Raw genomic sequence first — 27906 nt, forward strand, 5'->3', positions numbered from 1 at the left:
CCCCAGCTGTTTTTCCTATCTAGTTACATTTAATATAACACACCCAGAGAGGGTGAGGCCTCTCCATGTGTGGAGACATTCAGGATCTGGCTGGACACAGTTCTGGTTAATCTGCTCTAGCTCAAGATTCTCTCAAATCTTACTCCACTAGGATTGGACTACATGATCTCAAGAGGTCAATTCCAACCTTAACAATTCATGTAAATAACTGGTCTGCACAAAAATAGGCACAAAAGGATTAAGGAAAACTGTGCTTAATTTCAGCTTTTCTAAGCAGCCCTGTATTAAACAAAAATGGACCATTTCTCCTCATCTCCTTCAAATTTTAAATTTCAAATGACTGTGAGGCTGAAGACTTTGCCTGTGTATGATTTAATCTTTCCTTTTTCTGAATAAGTGTCCAGAGTATTTTACTCAGCATTGCTATGGATGTTTCCAATGAGGCTTGAAATCCAGGTTCTGCTTGTTCAACGAAGAAAAGTTAAGAGGACTTGACAATTTTCATCAGACATTTTCTTCAGCATTCTTTAATAAATTTTTGCCCTAAGAAGATTATGTCAGTGCTGTTATCTTTAATTAAACATACCAAGGGGATAATTTCCATGTTTTCTGTGAACAGTGATGGCCTCTTTCAACAGGAAGGGCTTTTAAGGTCCTGTATTGTACTGCAGCTTTTGAACTAAAATGCATCTACAGGGAATTACTGTTATGAAGGTTCACTTACTTTCTCAACACTCCCAAAATCTCAGGAAAGAACCATTTTTTCAATTTTTAGAGCCTGCTTTGCACCATGATGACTCTTATTTGCTTGTTTCCATCCCCATATCTTGTTCAGAACTGTCTAGGTGAGTAGTATCTTTAATAATTTACTTTTAAGGAATACTAATCTTGAAGGAATCTCATGAAATTTCAGGACTAGGGACTGGGTCATTCTCCTGTTTTTAGGTCATGTTGAGAAGAAAAAAAAAATCCCACCATCTTTTATTCTCTGTCACAATGTAACAGGGATATTTTGAAGATGCGTAAAATTTCAATGTAAACTTGAAATAGAAGACATGGTCATAGAAAACACTCAACTAAAGTAGTTTTGACCATAAATGTGTTTAAATCTAAAAAAATCCCTGCATTCGGTGCTACTGTTACTTCCTCTCCAGCAACTAAATTGAGCTCTGTATAAACAGAAATATATATGATGCTACTACACTTATATATTAAAGCCTTATGTTGTCCTTCCACACTTTCTATAGAATTGGCATTCATTTAAGTTAAAAAAAAAATAAAATCACAATCTCAATTGCGAGAGGCAGGAGGGATTTTAAAAACAAATTACATGGGTTTTTTGCCAATAAGCAAACACATTCTGACAGGGAACTGGTATTAGTAGGTACAGATGGTGAAACAGCAGCAACACTCAATTTCTCTGTAGTAACAGTCTGCAGACTCACTGATTTTAGGATTTTCTGCCTATATTATAGAGTTGAATATTCCCTACTTGCAATAAGCCTTAGTGTAGGTAGGAAAATAGAAGAAACTACAGATTTTGTACTAAGAAATTGTTTTGTTCCTTTTTTTGCCCCCTCATGGGCAGGTCCCACTCAGGTTTTCATTTTATAATAATGTTCTAGTTTCTCTCTGCCAGTTTTAAACTCTTGTAGTGATCTGTAATAAACAACATTCTGGCACAGTTTTATTTTCAGTCAAATCCCTCTAGGGAATAGAGTGATTTAACATGAAATGTGTATCCCATCCTGCTGCTTTCTGTAATCTACTCAGACCAAATGGGGATAAGGAGTACTTACTTCACACAAATTAAAATGAGACGTTTTGGCCAAATTTGAACTCCAATGGAGGTATTTGAAAATGTTACCCATAATCTTACTTTAGTCTCCCAAGTCTGGCTAATAAAAACTTCAAACTTCTCCCATTTACCACTGCTCCAGTTTCTGCCTCCAAATCCATTTTACTTAAAACAGAATATTGTCACTCTTATAGCAAAACCTAAAACTTGAACTAGATGCTGGGTACTTTCTTAAAAGTTTTCTGAGAGAAAAAAAGTAGGACTGACAAGTCACATTTGTGATCTCCAACTTAAAGAGGACAAGAATAACGCATATATTTGTTTGTCTCTGAATGGCTGTTGCTGGCTGAGTGATACTTTCATGGAAAAAGGTTTATACAGATCCAAAGAGGTCTCCCCACAAAAAAAACCCAACTGAAAACATGCAGCCATACAAGAGAGAAAGGAAAAATTATTCAAAACAAATTCTTAAAAACGCTTCATACTGTAAACAAAACATCTAGCACACAGTTTTTAAAGTTCACAGAATTAGAAGTAAAAAAAAACACTGACAAGCTTCAGATTGTAAGTTCACCAATCTTACTTTTCATGGTATTATGCATTTGTAGATATCACAGAATTTTTTTACATGCTAAAGCATTGTCTTTATCTCAGATAGAAAATACAAGACCCAAGCAATTTTTAATGTTCAATATTAAACAATTATTAGGGAAATGGAAGCAACACCTGCCTGTCTCTTTTACAATTAACTAAAAACCAAACAACCAAACCCAAAGCTTGTTGATGCAATATTAGAACTCTTTATATGTGATACCTTCTCAAATCATATTTCTACATTAAATATCTGCTAACCCAAAAAAGTGAGAAATGCTTAAACTGATTTTAAAAAAAATAACAAACCAAATAAGCTACAACAATTGTACCTGCAACCACTGGAGATTTCCTGTCATCCAGGAGCTGAATAGCAGTACTGGCTGTCACTACATTGCTCTTGTTTGCGGTTTCTGCAGGGTTTATTAAAAAAAAAAGTAAAAATAATTGAAAAAACATACTGCAGAATGAGGCAACTGAGCTTTTTTCCCCTGGTTTGAAATAACAGTCCACATGGATTTAGTGCTCAGAAAATAAAGTAGTAAACATCATGTTCTATATGTCTGCACAGAACATACAGGCACTGCCATTTTAAATTCCCCAGCATCCCACAACCAAGCTTAAAACACTGAAATGATTATCAGGTTTTGACTCTGCTAAAATGGCAACAAAGGTGACAACTTTTGGTTGGGCTTCTCATTAGTGTGAACATTTGTTCTGTTGGACTTGTCTAGCTCAAAATACCAGGCTGTAAGTTCAACCTGTGCAAATATTAAAAGCAAAGTGTTACACCACACCTTGGGGTTCCCCTTGCAGCCCTGTAAGAGATGCACCTGGACAAAGGGCCAGGAAAGTAGCTGCAGATTTCAATGCACATTTCAGATTAACACTGGAGATTAGCTACAGAGTCCACTCAGTACTGACATACTTGGAATCCTTTCAGCATCATATATAGCTCAGAATTTAGAGAATGACAAAATGACAGACCTGTGCTGAATGGAATTGAATACACAAAGCTCCCAGGTATTTGCTCAGCAGCTCTTCTGTACCAGAGTGGAAAATGGTCAGCATTAAAAATGTTCTCCTTATCTTCAGCTGTCAGGAAGTCTCTTGAGAAAAAAAGAGAGACAGAAAACACTTGTTATTTGTTGCGTGGCACACAGTAGTTTCTAGCTTTGAAAGACAATAAAAAAACAAAATGCGATTTTTAGGGAAAGGAAATGGTTTGGAACAATTCTTCTAATACCATTTGTTCAACAAAAGAGTTAAATTTAGCCACTAATAAATATTTGTGACACACTTACAATCACTTTTGTTGTGAAAGATGGAAAAAGTACTGAAAAATAGTACCTCTAAGCTCTGCTAAAAACATTTTTACTGATGTGTACAAATAAAAATGTTTAGTCTAAAAGGCCTTTGTCTTTTAGCACAATGTAAGAACTGTGAACTGTACAAGGTGGAAAAGGCACTGGAGATTTGACAGTCTGTTGCCACTGGTATTTGCTCTTAAATAGTGAAAAAAGAAATGATTTTACAGCTTACTTTCCAATTACTATGTAAGGGGTGGTAGTGGACAACTATATTACTCCTCAATAATTATTCCTCAATAAACAACTACTTTATTCCTCAATCATTTCAGGGAATGTTAACAGAGGAAAAGTTGTGTCAAGTGACAAGAGAAAGTATGGTGTCCACACAGCTGTTCTGGTTTGCTGTCTGACAGTAACAAATTGGAGTGCTATTGATCTCACCTGTCAGGCTACTTGAACTACAACAGCAGTTGTGGTCAGATAGGCACCATATAATTTTATATTAAATAAACTAAATTATATTATCATAAATATCAAGTGCATTTTTTCTTTTGCACGCATAATACCTCCATTAGATTACATCTTCTCCAAGCAAAATAGGAAACCCTCATTATGTAATGAGATCTCTTGATTACTCTTACACTCAGTCCACTTCTGCCACTTGGTTTTATTTCTACACTGAAAATGTTTTCCACAACAGTGATGCAAAATCTCTGGAAAAGCCTACAAGTACTTGTTTTTAGGTGGGGTACTAAAAAAAAATCATCATCTGCAGGTGTAGCATTTTCATAATTCTGCTCTGAAGAATAAAGATGTGAGGCTGGGAGTATGTGTGTGGAGAAAGCAAACACATGGGCTACTCGTGTAAAATAGTTCATTGTTCCAAATGTTCCAGTTGAACAAAGAATTTAAGGGGTCCTATGAGATCTTTCTAACTTGTTCTATCTGAAGAACCAGTAGATGGGCTTCATAAAAATAAACATTTTTTCCCTTCTTTTCTTATATGGCTGCCAAGCACAGCTTTGTTACTTACTGGTTAGTGAGCTGCTCTGGACCCACAAACAGGTTGATACGAGAGAGTCCAGTCCGTGTTCCAAGGAAGGCAACTTCCACTCCTTTGTCAGAGTTTCTGAAATGGCAAAGATAATGCTTTTAGAGAGTAAAAAGATAAAGCTATATTACTGGTCAAAGAAAGTACAAGTGTATTGTAGTTTTCGAGAACTATAATCTTAAGCATAGTTCCCTTATTTGTTGATTTATTTTTAAATGCTGGTTTTTAATTTATAGACATGTGGCTTTTGAAAAATATGCAGTGTAGAAATGCTATTTAGGCCAAAAATCACTAAAAAGTCAAAGACAGTACATTTTGTAGGATTTGTAGAGAAGGTTTATATGGAAGTCATAGCATAAAAAGGTGTGGCACAGCTATATACCAACTATTTAATAGCCACTGGCACTCAGTGATTCTGAGATGGGCAAGAATTCCAGATCTTGCTCCCAGTTCATTCAACACCTCCATAGTATGTCTATGCTTCAAGTCATAGGTGTGAATGTTGCTCAAGCAACCAAGTATAGAATTTCATTAGTTTTATTGTGGAAATTACAACTAATCATCGTGATGTACACTGCAAGATAAGCACTTAAGACTGAACTCAAAATTTGTGCTATTTGGGTTAAAATAATATCTTCATGCATATCAGAATTTGTTAGACATGCCACCAGTTCACTAACATATCTGTCAAAAATACACCCATGGCTGATAGATAAGGTTGACACGAAACCTGCTTACTCTGATTTATTCAATGCTAGGCTGGTCCAATAAGCTTCAATTGGTGCACTCACAACTGCATCAAACAGAACTTCCTGGATCAATTCTTTATCACCTATCACAATATATTAAAGTCAGTAAATGTATGTGCATACAGAGAAATTTTTTTAGATGACTGGACAATAGGTTTTCTTACATTGTACATTATTTTATCTGTGATATGCTTTCAAAAGTTTTTCACTATGAAGCACTTACTATGTAATATTAAATGGTATTTTACAACAATGCATTTTTTCATATATAATTTCATTGCACTAACAACAATTTAGATAAAAACCCAAACATTGATCCTCCACTTCTCTTGTAACTTGTCCATGTATACATTATCTAATGCTCCCATTTGCACATGACATAAGGTTAAAACAAGCAGGTCTACTAACACTCACATTTCTACAGGTCAGCAGAATATGCACTTATCCACTTGAATTTTTTATTCTACTTTGCAGTTCAGAAATGGTAATTGCATACCCATCCTCCCTAAGATGCTCATGAAATATCTCATATATTCTTTAGAGGCATGATTCAAGGATTGATTCAGACCAATTCTGTTTAACTTACAAAACCAGATGGAGTGATAATTTCGCATAGCATCATCCGAAAAGAAACCTGAATGTTTGTTTCAGGCATATTGTTCACTGCAAAAGTCAGAAATCTGAATCATCGATATCTTTATTGATACCCTGGATAAAGCTCAAAACCAATTGAAATTCCAAAGTAACATCAGCCAAGCAATCCTATCTCAAACTAACACTGGTTGAACTAAGTAGCTTTCCATTTTGTAGAAGGTTCAGTGCAACAGTTTTTAGCTGGGCTAAAGCCCATTTAAGTGCACATTTAACAAAATACTTGCATTGCAGCAATGGCTCTTTTCCCGTGAGGTAGCGTTTAATGGCTTCTAACTGAGTCATTTGACGGTGCTCAGGATGTAAGTCAGTGTTGCAATAGGACCTGTGAACACGTTGTCAAGACATTAAAATGTTATTATATGTGTAAGAATGATCTCTCTTTGTCTTCGAACATAAAGAATTGGGCTCTGCGAGCACAAACAATATGAAACCAAGAAGGGTAACAGACACCAATTTCATGCTTTATTTAAGGCTTACCATTCATCTGCTAAAGATACATCAGGGTGTTCTAAATCATGTAAACCTGTAACAGTAATAATAATGGGTTACTTAGGGAGCAGTCTGGGTAACAGATGGTTATTTGCATACACTCCATAACATAAACCCTTTTTGGAAAGTGCATTATTACCACGACGAAATAAATCACAGTAAACTATGCTCAAATACACTTCAGGGTCTAACAAACTTGCAAAAGCCAGCTAAATCAGATCTAAAACTGAAAAGGTAGGAAAACTTTTTTGTGCTAGTATGTTTAACTCATACAAATTACTCGCATAATATATTTAAAGTTAAGAAGAAAATCTGAATAAAGACAAATACAAAATGGTAACAGACTCCTGTTCCTACTCCCTTGTTCTCTTCAGTCAGTAAAGTTCTTTATGCTAAAATACACACTTCTCATTTCATGTGAGTTGTTCTCCTTCTCTTTTAAGAAAAAAGTTGTAATTCCCTCAAAACCTAAGGACACAGTCCATGAACACAAACAACAATTTATGGGATCATTCAGAATAGTTTTTTTGTGCTAACAGGTCACGCAAATGCTTGTAAATAAGAACTATATCATTAGTTATATAGCACAATAAAAATGTACTTTGGCAATTTTAAAAACTCTTAAAACACCTATCAATAGACAATAAGAAAATAGGGATCAGAAGGCAGGGTCTGGGTTTAACCTGCCAGAGCACATAATAAACAATGACAAACCAACAGCAGTTAAGGAAAGCAGGGAAGCCAAAACCAGAACTACAACTGCAATCCTTGGGGAGGACAGTGAAGTGTCAGTGATGGAGAACCAGTGAAGGTAAAACTGGGAGAGAAGGAACTGTTAGTTATGGTTCTGTTAACACTTCTGGTGATGCATCTGGGAGCAAATATCAGACAGACTGCTGAAATGTGTGGCTGGATTAAAGAACATTGGTGAGAGGTGCGTTGGGAACAGTTTGGAGAGCAAGCAGCTCTGCATCTCCTGCTGTGCTCTCTTTCTATCTAGACTTGTATTTGCTGCTCAAGTGACTCAAACTTCAAAGCATTTCTTTTTATATCTCTCCTGAGTACAGGAACATATTCGTGTCGCAAAATACAGCTGAGGAACAAAGACCTGAAGAAATTAAGGATATTGTTTGACATCACTGACAAAACAAGAAGAATTGGAAATGGAGACTTCAGCATAAAATCAGAAAGAATTCCCGTATTAAAACATTTTTTGCTCAGTAATTTCTAAAACTTTTCAAATCTCTCTTCAATCTTCTGAAATGCCTCTACTATTCCTTCATCTTCAGAAACCTTGTTGCAAAACACCTTTTATCACCACACACAGTGGACTCCTGCACACTCATTTAACTGGGGACTTATCAAAAACCAAAACCATAAAGAAAGAACAGTTCTTTCCCTGGTTACTTCTACTGTTGCTATAAATATGTAAATCCTTGTAGATAATGCCCAAAGCAATTATAGCTCTGAAAGAGTTCACAATGTATAGCCTGTGAACAAAAATGCCATAACAATTACAGTGCTCTTAGTGGTTACTTCATTTAGAAAACACCACAAATAATTAACATCGGGCCTGAGTGATTCTCTGGAACATTGAGAGAGGACAGAAGATGATCACATCTAAAGAAGATTCACAGTCTGACTATGCTTAATATAACTGAGGACAAAAATCCTGTGAAGTAAAAGATCTTCAAATAAAATATAAAAAAAAAAGAAAAGAAAGGAAAAAAAATCTAATTACCTTATGGAATCTGCAGACAAACATAAAAGCTTTAAGACTACCAAATCAACAATAAAACTACTGGATAAGCAACATGAGAAGGTAGGTATCTTACCTTCTTCTACAGTTACGTTCCCTCTGAAGAAATATTTTCCATGTCCTCTAGAGAGAGCCACACCTAAACTGTGCAGAGAAATAAAGCAGACCTTGAAATCTGTGAGACAAACAATAGCAGACATTCAGAGCTATTTTCATTTCTAACATCTCCATCTAGTGTACTATGATTAACTTTAAAACTTTGTTTCCAAACCCTCACAGATTATATTTATTTTACAACTAGTTGCCTCAATGATGTGGCTGCAACAATTGGCTGTATTTATGTGTGCTTAGAGGTGCAGTAAACCATTATTCTCTGGCAAACTAATAAATGAGCCCCTCTAAGCTCACTGCTGTTCACACAGCAGGAGATTCCTTCAGCTGGGCCTTGAACATGCCCATGGACTTACAATGAAGGAGACAATTTTTTGTATTCAGAGTAAGCTGTTGAGAAACTACAGAAGTGTGGGAATTGATGGAGCTACTGAGAGGAAAAAAATTTCCAACATGACAACAGCATCATGACTCCTCTTGGACTAATTTTTCCGTGTTTCATATTTTTAGCTCGTATAGCTCTTTTGTATTGACTTTGGCTTCATAAATTATCAACAGTTACATACTCTGTTTTGGTTTGGTTTTTAGTGTACTATTTAAACTATCCAAGTTTAATGGCTGGGGATCCCATGCCTCTTGTTATTGAACACATACACAGAATACCTTCTGGCATTCATTCATTCAAGGGGATTATCTCAGGCTAAGAATCTGCCAGTACTTGAAGTACATGTAGAGGCACCAAATCCAAGAGCACACAAGCTGCAATCAAGAGCTGAACACTAAAAATCTTTGACACTACACTATAGATTTTAATAAATGTTGCCCTTGTTGTCTTCCCAAATCTACACTACAACCCATCGAAACTAGATATATATCATGCTAAAAAACCAGGACTTTTTCCTAAATATTTCTGTGCTCAGCATCATAACTTGCACTGCATGCATATATCTGTTTACTTAATAGGGCAAGATAGACAGTGCCAGAGGAAAGAAAACACAACAAAACAAAACACAAAACCCAAGCAAACAAAAAAAAACCCCAGCAATAACAAAAAATTCCACAAAATAAAAACAAAACCAAACCTACACTGAGTATTACCACTCACGTGTGAATTTCAACAACAATAAACAGTGCATTAGAGGTCAGAGAAACATGCCTATAGTTTCCCTATGTGGCAATGTAGCTCAAGTTATGTGAAACAGTTACATTGAAGAAAATTTCAGTTGAGTATTGCAACTGCCACCCTTCTGCTTTAAGCATAAGTTACCACTAGTACTCTTTCATTAATGGATTATTTCTAATTCAAATACGAGCATTTTTGAAGTGACTACCTGTCTTTCTTTTCCTTTTTTTTCCCCCCGCTAAAATGCATGCCAAAATCACCAATGTACTAAGTTTTAGTTATAGAAATACACCAAAGGTAGTTCAGAGAAAAAAAACCATCCAAACCTCAAATTGGAAGCGAAATACTATCTCATTTTACATTACATTCTTGTTGTGGAAAAAAAAAATCAAAATGGGGCTCAATATGTAGTTACTTAAATGGATTATAGTATTTATAGCTCTCCAAGTACTTTCGAAAGCCTTTCGTTCAATGTAAACCTCAACTGAATATTTTTTCAATGAAACGTAAGCCATGACAAACACTGGGAGTTTGCCTGTGTGAGCTTGCACAAACTTTCCATCCCTGGAAAAGCTGAAAGGAATGCTGGTAGGCTCCTTTTCCTTGCTATTTTCAGCATTGTCCGGGGATATTTCATTGTCAACTTTTGCTGATGAGCTTTTAATGAGTTCACAAGCTCTGTATAAGCACAGATCCAATGAGCTGGATGAAATGTCCATTTATTATGGTCGGTTCTACCTGAATGGAGTCCCCTTGATGTCTGTATAATAGTAGTCATTTGTCATCACCAATACCCGCTTCTAGATTCAGAACAAGAAAGAAGGGAACGGGGGAAGAATTTAGTTTGCTATGAGAAATATATAAAAGACCAAGTGGTTAGTCCCTGATAAAATCACAAGTAATGTTTACATTCAGTGAGCAAAAAAAAAAAATATACTGCAGTGAATAATATTTATAGCAAACTTAAAAACTTTTAAAAAATTATTGCTTGCTTTATATTTAGTTGGAATAATATTTTAGACACTGTACCCCTTTGTCCACTGTCTTCTTCACTTCCATGGAGAATTTCCCTGTTTTTCGATTCACCATTGCATTTCGGAGCTGAAACAAAGGAAATGTGTGTCAATCCCTTTATTTGCATTTTTGATAATTCTTTTACCTCTGAGCTCTCCAGTACACTCATTTGGCCTAAGCAGTGCTCAGTTTTCTTCATTTCTTCATTTTCAGTAATTCTACTATGCACTGAAAAACCCCCTTACAGATTCTGTTATTGACTGTATAGGGCAAGACTCCTACCACACAACTCTAGGCACGTTGCTAAGGCACAGAAGATAAGAGCTTTCAGCATCCCTCATAGTAAAATAGCTGGATTTAGGTGAAGTTAGACCAGGGCTCAGTGTTTAATTACATCGACAACTATACAGAATAAGAGAAAACACCACTTACCCCACACTATTCATTCTGCTTAAGAATTTACATTGGGCTGCATCCTAAACCAGCACCAGAAACTTCATCCTAACTGCATCAGAAATTAGAACTAGTCCATGAAAACAGAATGACAGCCCGTTTGATCAGTAACCTGTTTCTGTGGGAGCACACAACTGCAGCGCTCTGCAACTCCCTCAGTTGTCCTTTGGTGTCAGGTGCCCCTTGCAAGGTAATAAATTTTAGCTCTGTAATGGAAGCCCTAAGTCAGTCACAGCTTTACGAATTGGCCTGGACCTCTCCCTCTCAAAGTTGTCCAAGAGACATTTTAAATCTCCCTCAAAACCAAGTTGTGTTACTTGTATAAACCAAAAACTCAGAGAAGCTAGGGAAACCAGAAAATAAATGGAGATGAGTTTATACACAATGATTACGTGCAAAATCTGTTACTTTCTAGATCACCACAAACAGTGTTTTTCTGTAACTGTTTTCTAGCCTCTACACCAGCTGCAGCCTCCCAAACCTATGCGGCAAAGTCCCTTTCCCAACACCTCTAAAAACCCTTCCCTCAGCACACCTATTTGCTCCCTAGGAGAGAAGAGTCTTCCTCCCAGAGGACACACACCCTCTCCCTTAGGTGAACATGCCATGATGATGAAAAGAAGAGTAGAAAAACCAACGCTCATCCCCCGGGTCTCCAGGACAAAATGACCAGCAGGATGAGGACACGCTACCCTGGCACAGCTGCTCTGAGGGCAGGGGCTCTGGGCTGCAACTGAAGAATGAAAATACAGGGGTTCTTTGAGAAATTCTCAACATTAGGGCTTTGAATTTGCCTATTTATCAGTTCAGGACTTCAACGAAGAAATAAGAAAGTTACTGCTTAACAGTTATACCATCTATATATGGAAACATTTCATTTGATTGCTCTTAGATTTACTAATGGAAGAAGTGAGTTATTTCGCTTGTTGTGGTAAAAAAGCACCTATAAATCTTTTGCAGCTGTAGTTTTCATTACAATTGGAAAATTCCACTATCACTAATCAATTCAAATTCAAAATGCAGAATAATATTGACAAAGGGAGCATTTTTATGTCTTTTCTATTGCTTATCTATCTGAACACAATTTTGAACATCATGTTCAAGTGAATAAATACCTCCTGTTCCAGAGTACCTCATGCCAGACTGGGCAATTCGGTCGGGTTTTAATGAAAAATTGTGAAGATAGACTTATAAATGCACTCTGCAGGCTTTCTGAGTTAGTATGGAGTGAAAAGTGAATGACTAAACTTGCCAGTGAAGTATCTGGTTTTATTCTCATGAACAAGTTGAGCATGGCTGACCTATCAAAAACTGCAAACTTTGCAGCTCTTTAAATCTAATTCTAGGGCATCTAGATTTGAATTAACAGTCTTACTCTTCTGTCAGTGAGTGTAAAAGAATAATTTTTAGCTGGAGGCACATATAAAATAAAGCATATATTTTACTGTAGATTTTTTTTTTTTAACAATACATAATAGGCAATTCTGGAAATAGTTTCCTATTTTAAGTTTTGTGGTTTTGGACTTGGAGAGCTGGTCTTAATTAACCATCTACTTTCTAACATTTACAGAACAGTTCCATTTATCTTTAACATGGTTTTCATTTTTCTCCTATTGGTGCCTGCAGTTGTCTAAGACCCATTCCTCCCACAAGCCTCAGGCAAGTCATAGATTTACTAAAAGGTTCTCCAAACTCTCAGTAGTGTTTAAGATCAAGTCTGCATGTGGGATTTAGAGTTTTACTTTTCTCTCTTTTTTTTTTTCCTGCTTGCTGTGATTGCATTTCTTGGCTTTGTAATCTGGTTTCTCAGCTCTTCTGCAGTTTCATCTCCCTCCTCAAATGCATAAAATAAGTACTGCCTCAATTGGCTCCAAGCCCCAAAACATTCATTCACGGTCTTTTTTATTTGGAAAAAAAAATATTTCATTCAGTTAGAAATTATAATAAAGGAATTTTAAGTGAGTTAATGAGAAAAAGGTTTCTATCCAAACTGAAACTTCTCCTCTTTGGTCCTGTGTATTTGCAAACCTTGCTGGAAGACACTGTTAAATTAATAAGCTGATGCTAAAATTTCTGTTTCTAATAAAATGCATTAACAGCAAGATAGCAGGTATTGTTAACTTGGAAAATGAGCTGATATATTTATGACAACACTATTTCATGGTGAAAAAAATTATAATATAACCTTAGTTCAGACACCTTTTCCTTACTGGATCACTAGAGAAAACCAATTTCTTCATCTCTTCAGAGTAATAAGTATTCTTGCTCCTTCAACTAAATATCTTCCAATCAATTGCTAACAACTCAGTTTCACTGTTGTAGCATGAGATCATTCTATATTCTTGGAAAACTACATAACCATTAAATTAATGTGGTAAAAACTAAGAAAAAGTCTTAATCAGCTTCCACATAAGTGTTTCATGGGAGAAAAGTATCCCAGTAGTAGTCTATGTTATTAAAAGTAGCTATATGAATACATTAATTCTTTCCCTCTGCAGTTGAATAAACAATGCTTTACTACCCAAGCTTGGAAAAAATCAAGAACATCAAATCCAAGGTCTTGGGTGAAGCAGAGCCATGTGTAGCTTGTCTCTATGATACAATTAAAAATTTATTTTTAAGAAGCTTGTTTTATAGGTGAAAGGCAAAAAGTGAGATAAAAAGTATGTATGTATCTTTCATCAAAATGTGAAATGAAAATTTTTTGGCCTACAGATAGACAAAATACAATTTCTGGTAGAAATTTTCAGAAAAAATGACAGAGCATAGGAGTGTCAACAAAAGGAAATAGAGTTTAATCTGAACTTTCATGTGTATTCAGATAGAATCTCAATTATAAATAAAACTAAATTTGCAATGTCATAGAAATAGTTCAGTGTTACATTAACTGAACCACTGAAAAAATGAGGGATTAAAATCTCAGAATTAAGCAGATGAAGTATTGGAAGAAATAAAAATATATAAAAAAAAACCAAACCAAAGAGAAAGAGGAAGAAGAAAAATCACGAAGGCTTAAGGGCTGTACGTAACTACAGAAATAGCATTTGAAAGGACAGAGGAAATTTTCAAAGGTCATTAGCAGAGAAACTGGTTGAGTAATAAGTGATCAAAGATAAGAACAAAAGCCAGGTATAAAACATGAAGCCAATGAGATTGCCAAGGTTGCTACAGTGCCTGAAAATCTAATGAAGAAACCTTAAATAGTGTGTGCATAGGAAACAGCACAAAGCTCCACAAACATTAGAAAGAGTGTGCACTCCAACACAAAACTTTAACTAAGGAAGTAAGATGGCCTCCGAGGAGAGGCCAAGGACAATCCATCACCTGATGGAACAGACATTGCTTAAAACATAGATGAACTGTTTCACTATTCACAAAGGGGGTGGAGAGAGGGAGGAATGCAAGATATATATTTTGTAAGGGAGAAGGAAAATATAGACTTATGTCAGAACAGGGATCAAGAAATTAGTACATTTGAAGACTGACAAGACTCCAGGGGCTGTTGTACGTGATCCATCCCAGATTTCGGAAGGACATAACAAAGTAAATATGGGAACCTTCAGTGGGTATATTCAAAACCTCTCTGGAAAAGCAGAGGTACGAGGGACTTGAGAGAAGCTAACACAGTACTGATATTTGAGAAGGGATTGAGGAGACATCTATGAAAAATACAGACATGTAGTCGTGACTTTGGCAGTAGGGAACTTATGGGAAAAACTAAATTACAGGACAGAAAGGGGAACACCTGGAAAGTTACGATTTAATTAAGGACAGTCAGCGCGGATTCACACAAAACGAATCATGCCTAACAAATCAGATTTATTGAGGAAGTGACAGAAAGACCAGGCAGAGGTTAAGCCATGGACATAAGGAAAGCTTTTGATACAGTACTGCAGAAAAGGCTAAGCCTGGAAGGTAAGAAAGAATAAGATAAAGAGTGAACTACAGAGTAGATGGAGCACTGAAAAATGAGGTTAATGGAGAGCATTGTGTGCATAACAGCTGATAGACACAGAATGCATGCTCCTGCAGCTACCCACGTGTCTGGAATCAGGAGCTGGGAGTGAAACTGTGCTCTGCATACAGGTCAAAGAATCCAATTTTGTATATTCATCTGCTGTTTTTTGATTTTGTGCATTAAGTAAAACAGCTCTCATTACTTCCATTAAGGAAAGAGGGATCTCACGGAAAGAAGTTAAACTCGTTCTTTCATTTCTGAGTTTCAGCAGTTGTCTGGGCCAGCCCCAAGGAGACATTCTACTCCTGTCTCTCGTGCTATATTTGCTGTCCAGCAAAAATACACAATGGGATGCATGGAGACTGCAAGGGTGATGAGTTTTACCAAAAATACAAAGAGTCTGTGTTTGTGGTATGTGCATATGTAAGGAAGAAACAATACAAAACAGTTGTAAAATTCTGAATGAAGTAAAAGGGTCTATTGTCCTTCCCTTCCTGAGAGTAGTCAGGTGGCCTCTCTAATGACTACTTAAACAGTTTCCAGGTACAGTAGTGGGATGCAACAATGTCTTCTGACAGGGTTTTAAAACACATCACTTACCACATCATCTCTGTCTTCCCACTCAACCTCAGAAAGATCCACACTACTGTAGTTTGGCTTTCTTCGTTTCTTCCCCTCTTCATACTGGTATAAAAAAAGGTGAAGCATTTAGCACATCCTGTGTTATTGCACAATTATTTTGTATCAGAAGATTTAAAAAAAATTTGCTGGATGTTGATTTTGTGCAATACACTTCACAGTAGGGAGCTTAATTCATACAAAGTGTGCTGTACTGCTGCATAAATGTTCCCAGTGAACTAAAAACCTACATCACATGATTATTATATGATCTCTTGTCATGATGCAAAACCTTTCTTGATGGACGTACTGGGAAATCAAACTCAGCAGTTGTACCTTCTTCTCCCCAAATGGAAAATACATGAGACCTTGGATCTGGCAGTTTATGTTAAATGTCTCAAACTAGCTCTTTCAGCTGTACAGGAAGTTATATTTACTATAATCTTATCAACAAAATGTTTACCCATTTCACTTTAAACAAGATAAGATGCAAGTCTTGGGAAGTATGGTGTTAACATTTGCTGATACTCCATTTTATCTACAACTTCATGGGGGAAAAAGTAACATACTAACAATGATAGTATATGGGGGTTTTATCACTACTCACTGTTACACTGTAAATCACACATTTAAAATAAACATTCTAGAGACAAATTGATTTGACACCGAGGTGTTTATAATGTGGGAAATTCTGCCCTCTGCTGAACATTCAAAATCAGCCTATTAGTGTAACCACACAAACCTGTCTCAGTGGAAGAAAGAAACAAACATTTAGGAAGACTTGTGAATAAAGAACCTAATTGGTTAAATTAAATTAGGAGACTATATTTGAAAAAAAAAAAGTAAATTTGGGAGAGGATCGGCATAATGTGAAATCTGGTCTCTTATCTTTTATGATGCATACAAGTGGGAACAAACAACCATCTTTTTACGAAGTCTGACAGGAGACATTGGGATGCTGTGAAAAATCCCCAAATTGCTTTTCTGGCTGTTCAACAACAGCATCACAGAAGGGTACAAAACGTACCTGTAAGGCAGTAGGTATAGTTGATTCTCCTCCCTCAGGGCAGGACCAACTGTACCATAAACCAAACCTGTCAGTGTTCGATACGAGCAATTCATCACCACAGCCAGCGGTGCAGGGACTTTAATCACATTCTGCAGATTACAGAGATCAAGAGAAAGACTTGCTCTCTGGGCATTAAGAAGGTTATTCTCAGCCTGACTTTTTCCTCTCTGAACTAGAAATTCTCATGTGAATTCCACAGTTCCTTTTGTGAACTACAATACTTTAAAATAGGCATGACAAAATCTTCCTGAAGAACAGCAAACTTGTAAAACTATTGACTGCAGCATCATAGTCACAAAGAGATTTTGAGATACTGGTAGCACTGTAAAGTTTCTTCTAGCACAGGCTACCCGGATCCTCCTTAATTTTTGCTCATAAAAAATTGGATACTCCAATTATTTCTACAGATGATTCTTTTGGGGAAATTCTGTGGGATACAATCCTGAGTCAAATCGCATTCTTTTTAATAAAAAATTCTAACAACTCTGTTCATACAAGTCTTAGTCTACATTGTGAGAATTGATGCAGATGTAACTGAAAAGTACTTTCCTGTTCTTTTCTTGCCCCTCTGCTAAAATCCACCATTCTTGTAACAACAAGGTTGTCTACTTCTGGTCTAATACTATTCAACAGATGGGTAGAGACGTAAAGAACTTCTGCTTTCAGCACATGCTTATATACTAGACTTTGAATTCAAGCAGCTCAGTTCTACAATTACTTCTTGCTACATGACAGCTCTGATAGGCAAAGATAACTACACCCAAATACTGAAACACAAATTTTGCAGCCAATACAACTAAATCTCATAAGAATAACGTATGAGAGGATAACATCCTGTTCATTAGCAGGGCTTGATTTTTGTAACTATGTTTTGCAAGCCTTTCATTATGGCTGCAGCTACATCAATATTATCTTTAATCTTTACAATGAGCGACTACATCTACTTTCTGTGGTGCACCAATTAACTAAACAAATCTTTGATCTGATTCAGTCATTCTAGTATAGAAATGGTTACAGTCAGGCTCTGAAATACTGAGAGCTGAACATTGTTACATAGAAGTTAGCTGGGATCATTTGAGTAGAGCAAACAGCTCCTGTACTGGTTCCAATATTTAATTACATCCTCACTCACAGATGTTGAAGAGCTTCTGGCCTATATTGCATTCTCAGACACATGTGCAAATCCTTACTTAGGACAATAGTAGTTGATCTTGAGTGTCTGACAGCAGAAGTAGGCTTCAAACATAAGGCAAACCATTTGCATCACACTGATTATGGGGTTTGTATTTATTTTAATCATATGGATTTCACACCTTGCACTTGGAGAACAAAAACCAAAAACCAAAAGCAATCAAATGAGGAGCTGGATAAAACACCCAAAGTTCTGCAGAAAGGTCAGAATTGGAAGCATTCATGTATTAAAAATTTAGATTAGAAAAAACAAAGCCAAAACCCCAGTGGTCTAGCAGGAGTTCAGCTCTATAAGCATTCAAAGGAATTGAAAGAGCAATTCTTAAACACATTTAGGACAGGAACTAATAAAGTATTGAGATGTCTAACCCCTTATTCTGCAATTACACTTTAGGAGCTACTGTTTAAGTGCCTACACAGGAATTCAACAAGTGAAGAACAGATTTATTTTATAGTTCAGAAAAGGACAGCAGAGAAAACAAAAACCAACTTCCAGGAAGGATGTGATACCAAAAAAAAAGGCAATTATTTGTACATCTGGGTAATTTTTCTTATAAATCTAATTTTCATGAAGATATCACCTTATTCCCAGCAGTAAATTTACATATCTTTATGCTCACGTAACCAGGGTGTCAAACATAAATGCACTTAGATCACATATAAAATACTTCTTAACAGTACTGTTGAAATGGCCATTCTTCTCCAGCTTCTTTCTAGTGTTATTGCTTAACTAATTTCTCAGTAAAATTTATTCATGGACACAGAAGCAATTCCTCAGCTTTTAAAAATAGCATTCAGTTATATCTTCGTGTCTGGTAGCAAACCTAATCTAATTTTTACCTCTAAGGTTCCTGAGTGAAGTATAAAATACTGATTGAAAGCTGAAGCCAAACCCATCTGCAAGATTACTATAAAGCATTGAAACAAATCATTAAGGGACCCCCTGGGAAAGATGCAAACTAGGAATTCTACCAAATTACTCTGATTTAAGTGCATGAGAAAAAGAGATAGATTTAAAATGTGTACTGTTAATCTACTTGGACTAGTATAAAATGCGTGGTGATATTATATAGTAGTTAACCCCTGTGAGGAAAAAAAACAACTGAAAAATGTTAAATATCTGTCTGCAACAGAAGAATCTTTTAGTCTGCCCAAAACTACATGATGGCTCCAACTCACTGTTGTTTGGGAAAAGAGCACAGGATTTGATTTTGTGATTAGAATGAGCTTTATCTTACTCAGTATCTTTTATTTGAGGCTGGGCCAAACTCTTATAGCACTGGATGATTCAAACAACATGTGACATGTACTGCTTGAGGACTGAATCACATTTTTTCACCACCCCATATACAACCATTTACATGTGCCATTATTAAACGCTTTGCTTTGATTTTATTTTTTTTAACACAGGCAGTCCCAAACCATCTGCACTGAATATGACCAGCCACGTGTTTATAAAGTCAGAGTGTAGCAATCTGATCATGGAGAGAGCAAACTACATCTTAACAGCTGCAAGTCTTGGGTCTAAGGTGATCGGAATTTCTCAGACGTGCTCCATATGGATAATGGGGAGATAGGAGAGAGTAAGTTGCTGTGATAGCAGCCTTGGAAGCACCACTAGATTTTAGTGAACTTTCTTAGCCACATATGTGGAATCATCTGTAAGAAAATATAGTAAGAAAGCATCTACTAAACAACAACCAAAACCCAAAGAGATAAAATAATTTCAAGGGATAGCTCTTTCTTGACAAACTACTAAGATGTGCAGAAGTAAGGTATGAGGTAATGAAAAAACTTCTCCAATTTTAAAACAAAGCATCATTGGATGAAGCTTCATATTTTTGAATCAGTATTTCAAAAATTGGTTATGTATTAATATCAACAGGATTTGAGAATGATCCTGTTTTGTTTGTTTAGAGAAGACAAAGTTGAACACACAAATATAGCTTCAATTTGACATAATAAAATACACAAAACAATTGTATGTATAACTGCAACTTGCATTAAGCAATCCTGTAAAGGTATTCTTGTCTACAAAGTTTGATAGGAAAGCTTGAATGAACAAATATCAGAAGAAAAGCATAACTATCTAAAATTACACACTTTTCTATATAGTTTTAAATAAAGAGGCAGAGATGGAATACAGTGTCTTTATGTCATGAGAAGACTGAGGAAGAGATGACTTCAATAGACTGATTCACTCAAAAACAAACAAACAAACAAACAAAACAAAAGCAAATCCCCTAAAAAACAAACAAAAAAAACCTCCAAAAAACCAACAAAGTTGTGAAAAGTGAAAAGTTCCCTGCACTGCTTCACCTGTTTATATGACATCACTCACAGTGACAGAGCTTTCATTCACCATGTGCTGCATAGCTCCAAACCATTCTGCCTGGGGATATATGTGAAGCTGCATCCTATATCAACTTAAATCACTGCTGCTTGGCTCTTTATTTCATTCCAAATACTTCTCTCCTGCTCGCAAGATCCTGATTTGTCATTTGTGATACTTTTACTTCATGATTTCCATCCAGTCTGCAACCTCAAAAGATCTCTTATTGATCTGCATTTAATCTCGAATCTGTAGAACACTCACAGGTGTACAGTGAAAAAACAACGTCGTTTTCTACACAAACTTCCTTATTTTAATATTTAAAAAGGTGACATTTTGATTCTCTTTGGAAAATAGGAAGAACAACTTCCCTTTCCAAAGGCAGATTTTTCATGACCAGCCTATTATTTAAGATGTTAATCCAGAAGTTCCTAGGTTATGGTTGGTAGTAAAAACCAGTTATTTTGGACTGATTTTTCATGTCAGATGGTTGTGAAAAACTGCCACACTATAAAATTTGCAGAAATACTGCTGACAGCAGGAGCCGGGTCGTTTGCTAGGGAAAAGAGAATAATGGAATTCTAAGTTTCCAGACAGAGAAAAAGCAGGAACCATTAGATCTGCCATGTACACAGGAGAACCCTCTAGTGAAGCAATAGAAGAAAATAGTTTTTATGCCATACACTCATGCCTATTTTATGCCTATTTACACTCATAACGTGTGTTTGCATTTCAAATGGTGCAGTAGTGATTAAAATGATAGAGCTGTAGGGAAATATACAGGGTGAGGTAAAAGTCAAGACAAAAACCAACTTTAAGTCACACACCTTGAGCCTGGCCAAAGAGCACATGGGCTGAGCACCCGTTCTCAGGTGGACTGCAGTTGATCAGCGATGCGACATGTATTTGATTTACTCCTCTGAAGAAAACAACCCCTCCATTTGGGATTTTATTTGCATTCTCAGGATTTGTCATTTGGGATTATGTAAAATTGGCAGCTGCTTATAATTATTTGGGGTTTGAGTAGAAATAATTAAAAACATCTGCCTTTATCTTAATACTACCAGACTTAAACCCCTGAGCTCGGTTATACCTAACTTCAAAGCTGAAAGCAAAGAATAAAAGAAAGCTTCACATATTGCTAACAAATTTTCAGTGATTCATTTATATGTACAACCAGTTATTCAACAGCCTTCAAACCTTTAATTATCTTTTAAATATATGTAATTTTGCACTTCTAATTAGATAGCAATTTAATGCTCTCACAGGGATTCAGATGGGCTGTCTTTTTTTGAAATGTAAACTCCAATAGGAATAATCATTGGCATTCAAGTGATTGAATTCTTCAGTTATTTAAATGAATGTGAGGCATTTACACTGTTCAAATCATTTAAATATTCTGCTGTCAGCTACAGCTGTAGAGTTTTATGGAGTCGCTGAATAAAGCAAGGGTAAGTGTAGGTTATCTTACGTTCCAGGCGGGACTCCCCAGAGAGAAATGAGATTTGCTGCTTATGAAAGGCTAACACTGCTTAAGTGGGGCATTAATGTTTCCCCTGAGACTTGGATTTCTCTGTTTTTCTATATTAGGAGAAACAAATTTTCCCAGAATTTGCAGCTACAAAAGACTTAATACTGATCTAGCAATCTTCAGATATTCCAGGTCCTGTAGCTTAATACAATATATTGTGACAGTCCACATTCTAATTTTAAAATGGTAACTTACTCAGGCAGCTAAACTACCAACATATTTTGGTGAGGGCATTGTGATATTATACATGGGCTTTGATTTCTATGTGTAACTGTCCCTAACTAAGACTGATCAAATTAAAGATATGCATCCTTGTACAGAAAGCAATGTATCAATTGAATTCATTTACAGTGAAAAGCAGAGCATTCACATATAGCCATTCATGAACCCCCATTACAAGCCTTCCAGAGCTTATACTGAGAATAAGAATATATGCCTCCATCTTCTCAGAGATAGAAGATTTTGATTTAAACTTAGAAGTGTTACAAAATCCTTAATAATCAAGGATGTTATTAGATTAATTCATAAATCAGAACCTGTTTTTAATCTTAGTTTTATCAAAAAAAAAAAGGTAGAATCTGAATAATAGATGAAATTTGATTCAAGAACATATGCATTTGTCTTCAAATGCATATTTTCTTTAATTAAGGAACTCAAGGTCCTTCTTCAGGAACTTCGAGTATTCTACCCTAAATGAACATAGCAATTACTGAAAAAAAGTCCTCTTCCACTCCCTGAACAAAAATATAAATCCCATTGCTAACCATGAATCAAAAAAGCCACGGGCTTCATAAAACCTAGGAGCAATCTTGCTATTATTCATTGAAAGCCATGCAAACATTGGGACAGAGAGGCAACAGTACAAACCCCTGACACCAGACAAGGTTCAGAGCGGTGGCAATCTGTGACTGTGGCAGACACTAATCTTCCAGTGACATTCCTTAATTTCTCTGTAATCCCACTACACTTTCCTGAGAAAGCAGCTCTCCTCTGGCACCAGCCTTTAACAGACTGCACAGTGACAGCTGCAGCAACGAGCAAGCAGCTACAATTAATGTGGCGCTTGTTATTAAGTGGACATTAAAAATATTTGTTTCTTACTCTTTCCTTTACATCCAGTAAATTAATTTCTTTGGCAAACTGTAACATCGTGATGACATATTTTACATTTTAAAATTTAACAGTGTAACACCTGGCACACTGCAAGTGTTAAGGGGCTACTGAAAAGGTGATTCAATCTGCAATAATCGCTGCTGAGGAAAACCTGTGCCCTCGTGTCTACATTTCAGTATGGGTAAGGGAGCCTCAGAAACCAAGTTACTGCCTTGAAAATCTCAAAATTCGTTTTTGAACTCCCAAACATTTTTTTTTTTTTAACAGTAAATTGCGGTTTTCAACATTGCATCACACAACTGAAAATATTCTCACGTGGAAAATAAAACACTACGCTGTAAAAGTATAGACTTTTCGTCAAATTCGGCAGATTGGAGCATTCTGATACAGCCACAGAAAAAAAAAAATAATGTTATTAGCATCGGCTATAGTTTTTGGAGTTCCCACTGGAGTACTCTTGCTAGGAAAGGCGACTTAGGGTGTAATACCCGAGGACGTGCAAAGCGTACTCTCGTGATACATGATTGGGGAAAAAAAAAAAAAAAAAAAAAAAAAGGAGGGAGAGAAAGAAAGCAAAAAGGCTTTGAAACACAGCCGAGGGATGCCCACGGCAATTTTCCACCTCGGTTCCAGCCGGGATGGGTTCCCGGGCTGTGCCACCGCAGCTCGTCCCGCTCCCCCCGCGCCCCTCGGCGGAGCTGGAGCGCCACCGCCTGGGCCGGCCCCGCAGTGCAGCCTGGGCCGGGGCGCTGCGGGGGACGCGGGGGGAACGGAGACAAAACCAGAGCTTCTGTGAGGTTAACGGGCACTCCGACACTTCATGGGAAAGGTCTGGGGGCTGCTCCAGCAACAGTCACAACCTCTGCGAGTACTCCGCACGTTCCTCTCCTTCCTGCGATCCCTCCCACCAGCTGCCCGCGGACACCCGACTGATCGTCCTCGCCAAAAGCCGAGCTTATTCAAAAAAACCAAAACAAACAAACCCCCAAAACAGCAGGAGAAACAAGAGAGGAAATTTCCAAGAAAAGCCTTTTTAAATATAAATCCAAGAGGATAATCGCTAAGATAATATAGCCAGCTTAGTGATTCCATGTACTTGGTCAGTGTTAGATAAAAATCTGGTGCCAGAGGAAGTGCTCCTTGCTGTTTGCTATCCTGCCTCTCTGCTTTGTGTTTCAGAAGGCAATTCCTTAAAAAACAAGTACATCAGCTTCAGAACTAACAGATATAGCCACTGGGGTTAGGAACTTGAGAGTCCAGTAATATTCTAGTTTTATAGCACTGTAGGAAAATATAATAGAAGTACAAACCAGTGTGGACCAAGTCACTAATCAATTAAACTTGAACATAACTCTAACACATACAAATAATTTTAGATAATATCTTTAGGGAACTACCTAATTTCAGACCTACATGCCTATTTTCACACACTTATTGTCACAAATTTCATGAGAGATGTTTTGTCATTAGTTACAATGGTATCAGGATTTGGCCTGCAATATTAAACTAAGGACCCAGGCCAGCAATCACTTCACTCTCAAAAACTCCACTGAAGTCAACAAAAGACTCTCATTACCTACTACTGACAGAATCCAGAGGTAAAAATGACTCTTCCAAAAAATGAACAGACCATGAATACATCACAATGAGTTCCTCTAGCTGACAGCTTATGGGCTACTGCCCAACATTTTGATTTTAAAAGGTATGGTTGTATAAGGTAATGAAATAAGTGCCTTCAAGATGTACGCTGGGGTGAGGGATAGTAATAGCAAATCACCTTTTGCTTCATTAAAACATAATAAAAATAAGGGAGAGGGTAACACCCTCTGTCAGCCTAAGCTATCCACCGCTCCTGGATTTCATTACCATCTGGTTTTTAAAATATCTATTCTATAATGAATAAATACTAATAATTCTGAAAGAACTAACTTGTGAATAGGGAACTTTCAAATATGGCTTGCAAACATGAGATGTCAAATGTACCTGTGACACCTGAAATTTCAAAAGGATTTTTAGGAATTAAGACCAGGTCATGATTTTTGTATTGCGAAAACTGGGGAATACTATAAGACCCCATGCATATATATCCAATTTGGAATAGGATATTAAAAACCCCGTGGATTTTAATACATATAGAGATAAGAAAAAAATAGTCTGATGGTAGTGGTCAATCATGAACCAAAACCAATCCCCTGTCACACTTTTCATTGCAACAGGTAGACATTTTGAAGACAACAACTCCTTACACTGGTATTTCCCGCACAATAGCAACAAAAAAAAGAGAATTCACTACTAAAGCTTACATTAAATCTCAACACTTATTTCAGCATTTTGACCACTGAGCTGAATGACTATAAAAAGTCTAATACATATTTTCAGTTAGCAAAATGTAGGAAAATATATAGAATGTTATGACAGTCAAGATGTAGATCTAGTCAGTGTGCCCATAACTTTGGTTCTCTTAAGCAATTTTTAGTTTATATCTATGGTGCAGTTGGACGTGAGATAACATTACACAAAAAGTCACTTTAGACAAATTAGCTGAGGAAACAAAGCAGTGAAGACACAGCAGAAGAGACCTGAAGGGGCATTAAAAATCTTTACATATAATCCAAGTGCTCTAAGGTTTTGTGCAGCCCCTATTGCTGCCTCGCCTCTGCTATGGTTACCAAATAAAGCTCAGCAGGCAATCTCAGTCAGAAAAGGAAAGAATGTGGAGAAATGGACAAACAAGAGGTCAGAAAAATACAGAAAACATGACAACAAAATACTGCAATGCAGAAAAATACGAGTAGAAAAACATTACAGCAAGACTGAAAATATTGGTTTCTTATTGTGATGAGCAGATTCAGTGAGATAACAACCACAAATCACTACACAAAGTAAGAAATGGAAAAGAAAAGAGAGATCAGGAACTTCTGCTTTCCCTATTCATAATATAAGAAATACTTCTATTGAAATTTAAAAATCAAATTAAAAATAAAAACCGTGCAAAGAATGGTTAGAATATGAAAAATCACTACTATTGAGAAGTCAAGCTGACTGACAAAAATGAATATGTTAGTATGGGTAACGGAAGTATCCACTATAATAAGTTGAAATGTTAAAATGTCAGAATCAAAGGTTTATGAGGAGAAACCTACTGAAACTCTTAACAGTTACATTGACTGCTGAGATTTTACACTGAAAAAGAGATTCTCCACATTCACTTAGTTCCTACATCTTCCTCAGGAACTAATCATGGAAATGAGATTCTGGACTAGATGTGTCCAGGTATGCTGAATTAATCTCATAAAACCTACACATATGCACTTCTCAATATGTAAAATCTCATGGTAACAAAACTCATTTTACTGAGGGGTGAAATGGTTACATATTGATTTAGTTTTCTGCCTTCCTTAAAGTAAACTGCTTCTATAGAAGCTGGAAGTTTTTCACTCCCTAATATTTATATATTTGGGTAGCAGAGGTCCTAATTTCCATAAAACAAGAAGATATAAATTTATCATCATGACAAATCACCTGTGGGGAGTGTAGAGATGAACAGTCACTGGAGCATGTTAATTGGACTGGGGTCTGAGCTGTCTATACCTGGATATGTAGATTTAGTGACTCACCACCAAATGGTGAAAAAGTCAATGGGATAATTTGCAAGAGCCATTTCTGAGAATTGTATTGTTTATTGGTCAGTAATTTGCCAAATTCTCTACAGGTATTGTCCTCCTTTCCACAGTTGTAAAAAAAAAATCTACCATCCAGAATCATGGGTGATATTCTTGGAAGAAAAATGACAATTAAATCATTTATTTTAAGATTGCTTCCAAGATACTATGGTCTGCTTTGCCATTAGATTGTCTGTCCATTTTACGGTCAAGTTACTCTGAAAATACTTTTCCATTCACCTACTGAAGTTTCCCTGTTCCACTTTTCATAAGCTCTATTCCAGTTAAAAAATAAATGGGGAAACAATAAGTGCAAATACAAATGTTAATTAAGTGTGTAATTCCTAGTCCAAATCTCAGAAAGACAAATTCTTTTGCTGGATGAAAACATCAGATGCGCTAATGACTTAATAAATCATGCTTTTCATTAATTTAATTTTCATATTACATTATCCACCCAGTTAATGTTTGTTTTCCACTAAAATATCGTTGAAATCAGACATTACTTGAAGTGCCTGCAAGAGAAATCCATATGGTAGCCATGTGGATACAGCAGTGGAACTATTAATACCAAGGCTTCGCTGGGAGTTGATAGTGATGGAACACTTGCAAGTGCTGTTCCTAAACAATGATGCAACCAGGAATGTACCAGTTCTCTGGGGCGTCAAGTTGATAAACATTTGCATAACAGGCACTTTATTTTTCTTTCCGTGATTAATGCAAACAAGATGATAAGGAAACTAAAGGTAAAATTTGCTGCTATTTCTCTTTTAGTACAAAAATCTCTAGTGCTCCTATTTCGCTTAAAAATATGCTTTAGTGACATTTCTGCACATATATTAAATTAACTTTAACACTTTAGCATGACAAATAGGGGTTATTACACAGTGCTGGAGCATTCCAACATTCCATTTCACTGTAAAATGAACATAATTATAGCAATTTTTGGCTTTGCTATTTTGCAGTAATGGAGGTCTGCATCTTCTGCAGAAGCAACTTGTATATTTATTTTCCCTGTTTTTTTTCATGCTAACCTTTGTTTCCAGATGTAAATTTACCAAGAACTATAATGTGTTATAAAGCCATATAAAGTAACTGGACTATTGTATTTAATTTTTTTCATGTATATTACACTATTCACACTAAGAAAAAAAACAAATGCAACACATACAGCAAAATATAATAGATCAATAAATAGCATTCTTACCAAAGGCCTAAGTTCTGGATGAGTCAAAATATATCCATTGTTTGTAATTGCAAAAGCATATCCATGAATACCTAACTGTAAAAGTAAATGAGAAAGAAATACTAATTAGCAATTCATAAGCCT

The 27906-nt window shown here is 36.3% G+C and overlaps 1 protein-coding gene across 9 annotated transcripts in view; it reads right to left on the reverse strand.

Moving 5' to 3' along the window:
- The window catches only part of CACNA2D3 (calcium voltage-gated channel auxiliary subunit alpha2delta 3), a 482761-nt gene that overhangs the window by 75299 nt on the left and 379556 nt on the right, over nucleotides 1-27906 (reverse strand). For all 9 annotated transcript variants that reach the window (XR_007908333.1, XM_051811537.1, XM_051811536.1 and 6 more), the window contains 11 exons: nucleotides 27784-27858; nucleotides 15661-15744; nucleotides 10665-10736; nucleotides 10374-10435; nucleotides 8478-8545; nucleotides 6631-6676; nucleotides 6378-6475; nucleotides 5489-5582; nucleotides 4733-4828; nucleotides 3377-3498; nucleotides 2722-2802 (listed from right to left, as the gene is read on the reverse strand). Coding sequence is in view for 8 of the 9 variants with exons in the window: in XM_051811537.1 (XP_051667497.1) it covers nucleotides 2722-2802; nucleotides 3377-3498; nucleotides 4733-4828; nucleotides 5489-5582; nucleotides 6378-6475; nucleotides 6631-6676; nucleotides 8478-8545; nucleotides 10374-10435; nucleotides 10665-10736; nucleotides 15661-15744; nucleotides 27784-27858 (898 nt within the window). In the remaining variant the exon portion in view is untranslated. The remainder of the gene's footprint in view (nucleotides 1-2721; nucleotides 2803-3376; nucleotides 3499-4732; nucleotides 4829-5488; nucleotides 5583-6377; nucleotides 6476-6630; nucleotides 6677-8477; nucleotides 8546-10373; nucleotides 10436-10664; nucleotides 10737-15660; nucleotides 15745-27783; nucleotides 27859-27906) is intronic.

The sequence above is a fragment of the Manacus candei genome, unplaced genomic scaffold (assembly GCF_025592945.1).
Source record: "Manacus candei isolate 608988 ecotype Guabito, Panama unplaced genomic scaffold, ASM2559294v1 h1tg000082l, whole genome shotgun sequence".
Lineage (NCBI taxonomy): Eukaryota > Metazoa > Chordata > Aves > Passeriformes > Pipridae > Manacus > Manacus candei.